General features: G+C 46.0%; 1 protein-coding gene across 1 annotated transcript in view; it reads right to left on the bottom strand.

The window, feature by feature from the left end:
• Positions 1–1,877: 1,877 nt before the first annotated feature.
• pck1 (phosphoenolpyruvate carboxykinase 1 (soluble)) overlaps positions 1,878–10,488 on the bottom strand; it is a 9,223-nt gene continuing 612 nt past the window's right edge. The window contains exons 2-10 of the mRNA XM_078249552.1: positions 10,229–10,488; positions 8,640–8,824; positions 8,001–8,204; positions 5,981–6,168; positions 5,707–5,869; positions 5,341–5,565; positions 3,755–3,886; positions 3,529–3,624; positions 1,878–2,980 (exon numbers count right to left, since the gene is read on the bottom strand). The exon at positions 10,229–10,488 is cut by the window's right edge and continues 32 nt beyond it. Coding sequence (XP_078105678.1) covers positions 2,523–2,980; positions 3,529–3,624; positions 3,755–3,886; positions 5,341–5,565; positions 5,707–5,869; positions 5,981–6,168; positions 8,001–8,204; positions 8,640–8,824; positions 10,229–10,452 — 1,875 coding nt within the window. The 5' untranslated portion in view covers positions 10,453–10,488 and the 3' untranslated portion in view covers positions 1,878–2,522. The remainder of the gene's footprint in view (positions 2,981–3,528; positions 3,625–3,754; positions 3,887–5,340; positions 5,566–5,706; positions 5,870–5,980; positions 6,169–8,000; positions 8,205–8,639; positions 8,825–10,228) is intronic.

Below are 10,488 nucleotides of genomic sequence, written 5' to 3'. Positions count from 1 at the left end.
ATCTGAGCGGCCGAGCGGGGGGAGGCTGGATGAGGTGTATGCATCTTTGATGTTTGCATACAGTAAATCCAAAGTTGTAACGCCTCTGGTGTGGCATTTCACATACTGGGTAAAGGTGGGGAGAGCACAGGACAGGGAAGCATGATTGAAGTCCCCGGAGATGAAGAGGAGGGAATGGGGGTGCTGGTTTTGAAGTTGAGAGACGACAGTGTGGATCTGATCTGTAGCTGCAGCTCCAAGTCTGTGGTGCAGAGTTGCTCCTACACACTGATGTGTCCCGGGTGGCACCATTCTATCGTTCACAAACACAGCGATCCCCCCTCCCTTCTTCTTACCACTCTCTGTTGCTTTCCTGTCCACTCATAGGATTTTAAAACCATCCAGGGTGACGTGTGAGTCCGGAGAAAGTTCACACAGCCACATCTCAGTGAAGCACATGAGGCTGCACTCCCGGTACTCCCTCTGCAGCCGGGTCAGCGCCGTCAGCTCTTCCATCTTGTTGGAGAGAGATCTTACGTTCCCCATGATGACAAAACTCCCGCTCTGCATCCTCTTCTCCTTCTCTGTAAATCCTTGGCGATCTCCTGCCGCTCCGCACTGGGAAGGGGTGTGTGGTGCAGAGCTAACAGCTGATCCCGGGTGTAAAACAATGGGGCCGTGGTTGAATGGGGAGCCATGTTGGATGAGTTTCCCACAGCCATACCAAACAGTTCCAAAAACAGTAAGAGGCAAACTACGAATGTCACAAATATGAACATCCCTAGCTGCACACTTGCTTAAAGAGTTGAAGTGACAGGAAAAATAACAACAAAAAACACAAAAACACAGTAAAAGCACTAAAAAGAGGTAGAAAAATACAGAGCTGCTCTAACAAGCAGCCACTCACGCGGCGCCATCTTGTCCAGATTCCTCAATGCAGAAGGTCCAGGGTTTGAGTCCAACCTGTGACGGTTTTCCTGCATGTCTTCCCCCCTCTCTCTCTCCCTTCATATCTCAGCTTTCCTCTCTAATAAAGGCAGAAATATGACACCATCTCACGTCTAAAGATTCAAGATCCTTTCTTGTCATTGTTTGGACACACAACGGAAAGACAATCTGTCAAAATGTCAATGAGTTTTTAGTCACAGACTAGAAGATTTCACTACCAAAATGTACGATAATATCGAACCCGTTTGATTTTTGTCAGAACGTCAAGCTGGGAAAAAGACTTAACACAGCTCGGACTGAGTTTTATGACCACCTTACACCAAACGTTTGAGACCACGGGAGCCATCCCCAACTCTAGCAAGACCCTCAGGATTTCACTTTTGATTTCTGTGACAGTGGAATCGCTTGAAAAGTCGTTTGATGTAACGTCGGTCGGTATAAGTTGCCTGTTTGCATTTTTGGTGGATAACATTTTCATTGAGGCTCGCTGCTCAACCTGACCCTGCTTTATTTCTCTGGTCTACATGATCATTTAGGAAATGTTATACACTCTCTTTTGCTCATCTTAGATAGCAGTTTGTTTCTGTTAGTTACTTGTATCACGAACATTTGATTACTATTTGTTTGCAATGATTTTTTGGGCCGTTCCGCCTTTAATGGATAGGACAGGTGAGAAAGGAAGAGAGAGGGGGAAGACATGCAGGAAACCGTCAGAGGTCGCAGTCGTACCTCTAAATATATGTGCGCCTGCTGTACCCACTGTTTGCCACGTTTGATTTTTACAGCAGCTGAACAGGATGTTTTGTAATTATTTTCACTGCATGATAATGAGTTACATCTACTCTGTGGCAGTTTTAAATTTCAGTTTTGGCTATCTTGTTTTACTCTACAATATCAGAAAAACTAATGACATGCTTCTTTAATAAAACAACAACAACAACAAGACTCGATCCTTGAAAATACTTTTTTATTCTCGCCCATCTTTGGACGCTCAAGATTTCAACTAAACAGAACCAAGAGATGCCAACAATGTATAAAAATAAATTAAGACTAAAAAATAAAGACAGGAACAGAAACACATATCTCCCCTGTGTGAAGGGGGGTCAAACAACACTGGAGCTGACCTGGACTCATTTACTCTTTCTGTGCCATTCTTTTGGCAATGACAGTATGAAGTGTGTTCATAATAATTTACCATTAAATAGCAGAATTCAGACGTACAGTTTACAGAACAACAGTTTCAAACGTGAATGGATGAATGAAAGGAAACATCTCCTCTTCAGATCAGCAGTCGTGACTTGGTACCAACCCGGCTGTCATATTGACGATGAGCACAGTGAGGAATGTTTCTTAACTCTACAATTTCTACAAGTTCAAATAATTCATCTCATCATCGCCAGCCCAGTTTTAGCAGAAACATTTTCAGATTAATCATCTGGGAAAAAAGGGGGTGAGGGTTTCTAGCTAATGAAAAAAAAACAAGTGGATTATCAGAGGAGAATCGTTCCTCTTTCGTGACGTTGTAAGGCTCCACCTCTCAGAAAGAAATTATTTATGGAAGTCAGAGTTCTTCAGTATATCTTTTTAACCCCTCTTCACATCTGATTCACTCTCTGCTGCAGGAGCTCCAGCTGCCTGGCTACCTCGTTGGGCAGGTCGTCGTTCACCTGCTCGGTAAGGTACTTCCTCACCTCCTCCACCTCCCTCTGCCAGAACTCCTGATCCAGGGAGAACAGCTCGGGGAGGTTCACGTCCCCCTGCAGACCCTGCAGATTCAGGGAATCACCGTATGGCAGGTAGCCCACAGCAGAAGGCATGGCGCCGGCCTCGCCATTCACCCGCCTGAACATCCAGTCCAGCACGCGGATGTTGTCGCCAAAACCGGGCCATAGGAATCCGGCGGTGGGGCTCTTGCGGAACCAGTTGACGTGAAAGATCTTGGGGAGCTTTGTGCCGGGGCGCTCGGCCATACTCAGCCAGTGAGAGAGGTACTGGCCGAAGTTGTAGCCGAAGAAGGGGCGCATGGCGAAGGGGTCGTGCATGATCATTTTGCCTGCAGAAAAGAAGGGGGACAAAGAGGAGACAACATTTTTAGTCATCTCCTGGGACATAAATACATCCGTACATACTGTACATGTAGTGTGTGCCAGGGTCGGGGCAGGTCGCTCACACTTCTAGATTAAAAACTTCACATAAATGAAGATCTTAGTGTTGTTTAAAGGCAGAAATGGGGACTCGAGTTGCACACACAGTGACTTCAGACTCGACTTGGACTTGTGAACAATCTTTATTTTTAGCAAATGTCTGATGAGCTGACCGTAACCTATAACCTACCTACGTAACACAGAATACGTGAGAGAGGACAACAAACATGTCGGCCGCACCGGCAGCTGCTGTGACATTCATCAGAAGCTTTGGCTTTTAAAACCTTCATGCAACAAGGCCCAAACAAATGAAATGCTGAATGCAAAATATGTCGACTCTAGCTCAGAGACTTGTGAGCATCTCTGCCTCAGGGTGAGGAAACTCCCTTCAAATCCATTGAATGGTGATGAGATTAAAACAGAGAGTATTTTGTGTTCAGACAGATTAGATACTGACCTTTGTGTTCAGCTGCAGCAGTGGCCTCCGACCTCATGGCTGCTCCAACAAACACTCCGTGTTGCCAGCTGAAAGCCTCGTATACCAGAGGGACACCTGAACGAAAGCAGAGTCAGAAGTCATTGTTTTCTCATATTTCACTGCATCTTCTTCCATTCCTTTCTGCCCCTTTTCTTCTTCGACTTATTTGATCCCCCTGCATGCTGTCTCTATCCTCTCCTCTCACCTTCTGGCCTGCGGCCTCCGAATATGATGGCCTCGATGGGGACTCCCTCTGGGGATTCCCACAGTGGATCGATGATGGGACACTGCCCGGCCGGAGTGCAGAAACGAGAGTTGGGGTGAGCACAGGGTTCGCCTGGAGAGAGAGAGAGCGCGAGAGAGAGAGAGAGAGAGATACAGAGAGAGAGAGAGAGAGAGAGAGAGAGAGAGAGAGAGAGAGAGAGAGAGAGAGAGAGAGAGAGAGAGAGAGAGAGAGAGAGAGAGAGAGAGAGAGAGAGAGAGAGAGAGAGAGAGACAGAGAGAGAGAGAGAGAGAGAGATACAGAGAGAGAGAGAGAGAGAGAGAGAGAGAGAGAGAGAGAGAGAGAGAGAGAGACAGAGAGAGAGAGAGAGAGAGAGAGAGAGAGAGAGAGACAGAGAGAGAGAGAGAGAGAGAGAGAGAATGTTAAGCTTTATTTCACTATTCAAATCAGAAAACTATTAAAGTGGGTGATTTTTTCTAGTTTTTATCATCAACTTTTTAGTCATTTGTTGCTCTTTTGAACACGCCTCTGATCATCCTACTTATGAAATGTTCTCTCTTCAATAAACTTGAGAAAATAAATCAGTTATTGTTCAGTAAAAGTGCTCCAAGGTGCCAGTTATTCCTGGTTCTGCATCCAGTGCACTGTATTTCTAGACTGATCTCATGAAGTGGCGTATGTATAACACGCCAACTCTTATTATTGGCGTGTTATCAAGATGCATGCTCGCTTTTTAGCGTGTTTATCAACGCCGTTTGGCGTCCATTGACTTACATTACCTTGCTATTGCATGTGAATTTGCACCGTAGCAAGTAGTATGAAAGGGCGAAAATCTGCATAAGGAGGTTGGTTGGGGAGGAGGATGGGTCAAACACAGGACTTTCACCCAGGAGACCGGGGATTGGGTCCCGCGTGTCACGTTTCCTAAACCCAACCGTCCGCTGTATACAGTGCTCAAAATGCGTACAGATAACACTCCACTTGGCTTTTGAAAGTGGCGTGTATGTTTACGCCAGCCTGGTCGCACAGAATTTCGTGAAATGATCACGAACTGTTAACAGCACATTACGTGGTGGTGGCACGGAATGTGTTAAAAATCCGTGTGGCCACCACGGAAAACAATGCCAATGTAAAGTCAATGAGAAGATGACGTAGCATTAAGAGAGACTCAGGCAGCTCTTAATGGGGATGGATGAGTCAAACAACACAGGACTTTCACCCAGGAGACCGGGGATCTTGTCCCGCATGTCAAGTTTCCTGAAGTCACTTTCTTCTTTTCCGTCCTGTTCTTCCCGCGTCTCACGGAACCGTAAGCCCACCCACGACCTGAACTTAAGTGGCTGTGTTTATTTAACGGAATTCGCCATACAGCGTAGACATACACACGGATAGCTCAAAATGCGTACAGATAACACGCCACTTGGCTTAAGAAAGTGGGTGTGTATGTTTACGCGAAGTCCTGATGTCATGTTGATATTTCACATCCTGTTTTCCAGCCTTAAGTTGACTTTCCTTTTCTTACCTGCACAATTTGCATTGCCTCTTTGTCAAATGAGTAAAGAACTTACCATCCTGCGAGCTCCAGGGTTTGTTCTTCCAGGAGGTGATGGTGACCCCGTCGGGCAGCGATTGGTCCATTCCCTCCCAGTACACACCGCCGTCGCTGGTCTCTGCAACGTTGGTGAAAACGGTGTTCTTGATGATTGTCTCCATGGCGTTGGGGTTGGTGTTGACCGAGGTGCCGGGCGCAACTCCGAAAAAGCCATTCTCAGGGTTGATTGCACGCAGGTTGCCTATAGCGAACGGGACAGGGAACAAAGGAAGAGGAAAATGTAAATTAATGAATAATAGAATAGAGTTAGTTTCTATTAAATAGTGTTGTAATTTGAATGCTCCTGATGTTAAACTGAACTTCAAAGTCTTGAGTCCCTCACCTTGGTTGTCAAACTTCATCCAGGCGATGTCGTCTCCCACGCACTCGACCTTCCAGCCGGGCAGCGTGGGACAGAGCATGGCCAGGTTTGTCTTCCCGCAGGCACTGGGGAAGGCTGCTGCCATGTACTTCTTCTCCCCAGCAGGGTTGGTGACGCCCAGGATCTGAGCAGGAGAAACATTTGGTTTGGTCAGGTTGTTGTGGAGAGTCCCCATGATATATTATTATATACATATGTTATATGTATGATATATATTTTTCTTTTCATTCTTTACCAGCATGTGCTCTGCCAGCCAACCCTCCTCTTTGGCGATACGTGAGGCAATGCGCAAAGCAAAGCACTTCTTCCCCAGCAGGGAGTTTCCTCCGTAACCGCTACCGAACGAGACGATCTGTCGGCGGTCCGGGATGTGGGCGACTAACGTCTGCTCGGGGTTACAGGGCCAGTTGTTCACCAAGGGCTCTAAAAGACAAAATGGTTTATTTGAATCAGTGGACAGCATGAGTTTGGAGGATGGAAGAACATGTTATAAATGAATATGTAATATATATAGTAACCAGTAGCAGCTGGCTGGTTATTATAATGATCGTAGCATTAGTATTTGTAGTAGTAAGAGGAATGAGCAGACCCAAACGGAATCTGCCGATTTTTGTTCAGTTTTCAGCGCTGATGCAGAATGAAAATCTGCGGAAATTAACGGACGGCTTCTGGGGCTCCAGCCCCAAATGTTTAGCTTGGGAAAACCCTAATGAACTTCCGGCACATTTGACTTGGATTTGCTGTGGCACGGCTGCGGCCGTGACTGACAGCTGTAGTCACGAGGACCCACGAGTTCTCGCAAATTCACGTAGAATAGAACCACAAAACCAACAGCAGTTAGTTTCCATCCAGAGGAGTAGAGGGGGAACAGCTCTAAGCTGTGTTCTCAAGGTGTAGTGCAGGAGATATGATCCGCAGTGAGCACGCTGTATTTTATTTAGAAAATTAACCGGATGTTTATTTTGTTTCTGTGCTCGACTTCCTGTCCCGCACTATCTGCCATGTGCTGATTTGCTGCAGAGCTCGCCGGCGTCCGGCAAAAATAGAAGCTCTGGGTATCAGCTCCGGAGGGCTGCGGACCCGCCGGAGCTGGGACGGAGTAGGCGGGCTTTACACGATGACGACGACGGCGGCGAGCAGCTTTTTATTTACATTCAACATGACGACCACCGAAGCGCAGCAACCCGTTGATGCCGCTGTCGCTGCTACGTCACTCGGATCGTTGGTCTGATTGGTTGAAGGACTATCCAATTGCGCCAATTGAGGCATTTGAGCGGCGTCCGTTGGTGACGCCCCTTTGGAAATGGGCTGTGAATGAACCTTCCCCAGACCCACTCTCACTGAGAGTGGGTCTGGGGTCAACCAGGTTACCTAATGTTTTCTCAAAAGCCCCAAACCATTTAGGGTTTTAAAATAACTTCCCCTCAGTCTCTATGACTGGAGTGGCAAATCAACAGAGCATTAGTTCTATCTCTGGGGAAATATCGACATTGATCCTGCAAAAATCGGTTTCATGATGCTGTTAACACCAAATTCCTACCCTATACCTACATTATGTAACTTAAAAATAGAAACATCAGACATTTTTTGGAGTGAAAATAGTCAACCGCGACAGTTATTCATGTCGAACAATTAGACACAAAATGGGATGTATAGGCTCTACAAGATGACTTTCCCTCGACAACTATCATGTTTTCCCAAATTAATGTACAGATTTTTAGGCAATCCATTATCAAATGTCTTGAAAAATAGTACATATAGCCGTTAAATGGCGCATGCCCACCATAGGTATGGGTTGAGCCTACGAAGGTTTACAAGGTCTGGCTCCGCCCCTGATTCTGAGTTTATTTTTTAGTTCTTTAATTTGTTTAAAATTCTGTGCCCTGCTTATGACAGCATCATAATCAGTCGTAGTAGAATCAGCAGTAACGTTAGTCACTGTGATTTTACCATTCATTAAAACTAGTATCAGTGGCAGCAGTAGTAGCATTATGGGTACTAAAAGAGTAAGGTACATATCAGCACTGATAGTGGTTGCAATGCTCGATGGTGTTTTAAGCCCCCAATGTTGCCTTCCAGGCAGCTAACCCTAACCTTAACCCCTCGCTGCCTGGAAGGCGACGTTGGGGGCTTAAAACACCGGTTGTAATACTAGAAGTGCAATAGAAGTACCAGTCCTTTAGTATTTATTGAAGTATTCATCATTGCCTTAGTGCTGCTGAATGACAGAAAGCGAGTTGATGTTGTTGACGTACTTTTGAGCGGCAGAGGACAGCCGACGGAGTGCAGGCAGCGGACAAACTCTCCTGTCCCCAGAGCGGACAGCACAGCCGTCCCCATACGGGTCATCACCCTCATACTGGCCACCACGTAGGGAGAGTCCGTCAGCTCCACTCCGATCTTAGACAGGGGGGAACCTACCGGACCCATGCTGAAGGGAATCACATACATGGTACGGCCTGAGGAGAGAGAGTCAGAGAGAGTCAACATTTTTTTGTTACTGAGGTTGTGTTGTTGTGTATTATGAACCACCCAGAGCTCTCAGGTCGTCTGGGTCCGGTCTGCTTCCTGTCACAACTAAACACAGAGAAGCAGCGTTCACTTGTTATGCACCACATATCTGAAACAAACCCAGAAAACTTCAGGCGGGGCATACCCGGCATAAGTACGTAGGAGGGCGGAGCCAGGCTACTGTGTGTATGTGACGAATTAAGAATAACATGTTGTTATAACATCTGATTATTGCTGAAACAGGCATCACTCAGGCAACACAAGATCTTATTCATAACATAATCTTTTTCAGTTTTGATTTGATTGCATTTGTTCATCCTGTTTGGATAACATTGTCTACATAGAATAGGCTAAACTGAGTCAAACATCGTTCTCTGTGGTACCTTTCATGCAGCCAGGGAACCGCTGATCCATCGCCTTGTCGAATTCTTCCGGGGACATCCAGCGGCCCAGCTGGCTGACTCCGCCCCCCAGCGGTGTGGGCACCGTGTCCCTCTGGTCCCGGGTCACAATCACAGTCTTACTCTCCACACGAGCCACATCCCTCGGGTCGGTCCTGGCCAACCAGCTGCAGGAGGAGGAGAGGAGGAAGGAGGGAATGGAGGTGGGAAGTGAAAGAGGGAGAGGAGGACGGGAGGAGAAGGATTGAAGGGGAAATTGATTGCATTTTAGAATTTCTTTGTTTTTGCACAGTAATGGAACAAGTTTGTTATCGGAAAGCAAGTTCATAGAGGCTGCAGGATCTCTGTTTGTTGAACTTGCGCCTGTTGAACCTGAAGAAATGCTCATTTAGGATGTTTGTTTGTCGTCTGCTGCTACGCTGGTGTAATCTGACTGAATGAGCTGGACTTACTGGTTTGTCAGAATGTCGAACGATTGCACATATGTTGTTTATTTCAACAGCTGCTGATGACTAACTGTCTGCACATTGTCTTTAGCAACATCACTGCAATCTGTCAATTGTAGTGTTCATATTGTCACCTATTTTTAATTTAGTCATAGTCTTAGTCTTGTGCCAAATGTCCTTGTTAGTTTTAGTCATATTTAGTCATTCACATATCTGATTTTGTTAGTCAAGTTTTAGTCTTTTGTCTTTTTTTAAATAACAAATTATTTCTGAGATTATTTCTGAAAATCATTTCAGTCAAAAGTTATATAACAATAAATTATATAAAGTTATATAAATCTCGAGTCTCTTCCTTATTTCACCAGTAAATTCCTGTTAAACGACAAAAATAACCACTGGATGGGAAAAGGGTATTTTACAATAACTTTGAATGCAGCACAAGGCTGGCGAGGCGAGTTTCAAGTGAACGCAACATCTGTGTTTTTCAGACAACGGCAGCTACAGACTGTCGTACGTCCTGCTGTTGAATCCTCTCCAGTGAAATACAGACACACTTTTACACCGTTTAGCTGTCAGCATTTTAACCGTGTTTACTTCAGCTGCTAGCTAATGGTAGGCTAACGTTAGCTGCTGTCAAGTGTAGTGTTAACTAGCGTGACATGCAGCGATGTTTCGGCTGCCTCTAACGTCCGTTTAGGAGCATCAGAGAGATACCGGTAGATACCGGTTGTTAAGGCACCGGTAGGTTTTATTTTATGCAAAACATTTTAGTCTCGTTGTTTTTCGTCAACAACAATGCACGTTACTTTAGTCTTAGTCAGCGTTTTTGGACATTGGTGCAGTCTCGTCATCGTCTCGTCTTAGTCATGAAAAAAAAGGTCGTTGACGAACATATTTAGTCTCGTCTGGTCGACAAAATGAACACTAGCCAATTGCATTGGGTTACCGCCGTCTCAGTTACACAGACCAGACTGCTAGTCAGGTCATCAGTAAACATTTCACTCATCTCACCCAGGTCATACTTTTACTTTGTGGCCCACATCAAAAAACATTTTAAAAAACCCTTAACATTTTAAACAATTGTCCTGTGATAAAAACCCTACTGCAGCGCCCCAGCCAACCTACCAGTTCTCATATTTGGTAAGCTTCGTGATCATCCCCTGCTCCTCCAGCTGAGTCAGGATGGCACGGTTCTCCTCGTCAGAGCCGTCGCAGATGTGGAGGGAGTCGGGCTGGCACAGACTCACGTTGGCATCCACAAACTCCTTGATGGCCGGGCTGAGGGCACTCAGATCGCCCTGCAGGATCCTGGGACCGTTCTGTTTCTGGGACGGAAGCTGAGGAGGCATGGCGGAGGAGTCTGGAGAGCAAGCCGATGGACAGAG

Source organism: Sander vitreus, chromosome 4 (assembly GCF_031162955.1).
Source record: "Sander vitreus isolate 19-12246 chromosome 4, sanVit1, whole genome shotgun sequence".
Lineage (NCBI taxonomy): Eukaryota > Metazoa > Chordata > Actinopteri > Perciformes > Percidae > Sander > Sander vitreus.
Note: the sequence above shows the minus strand (reverse complement) of the source record. Positions and strands in the feature narration are given on the sequence as shown.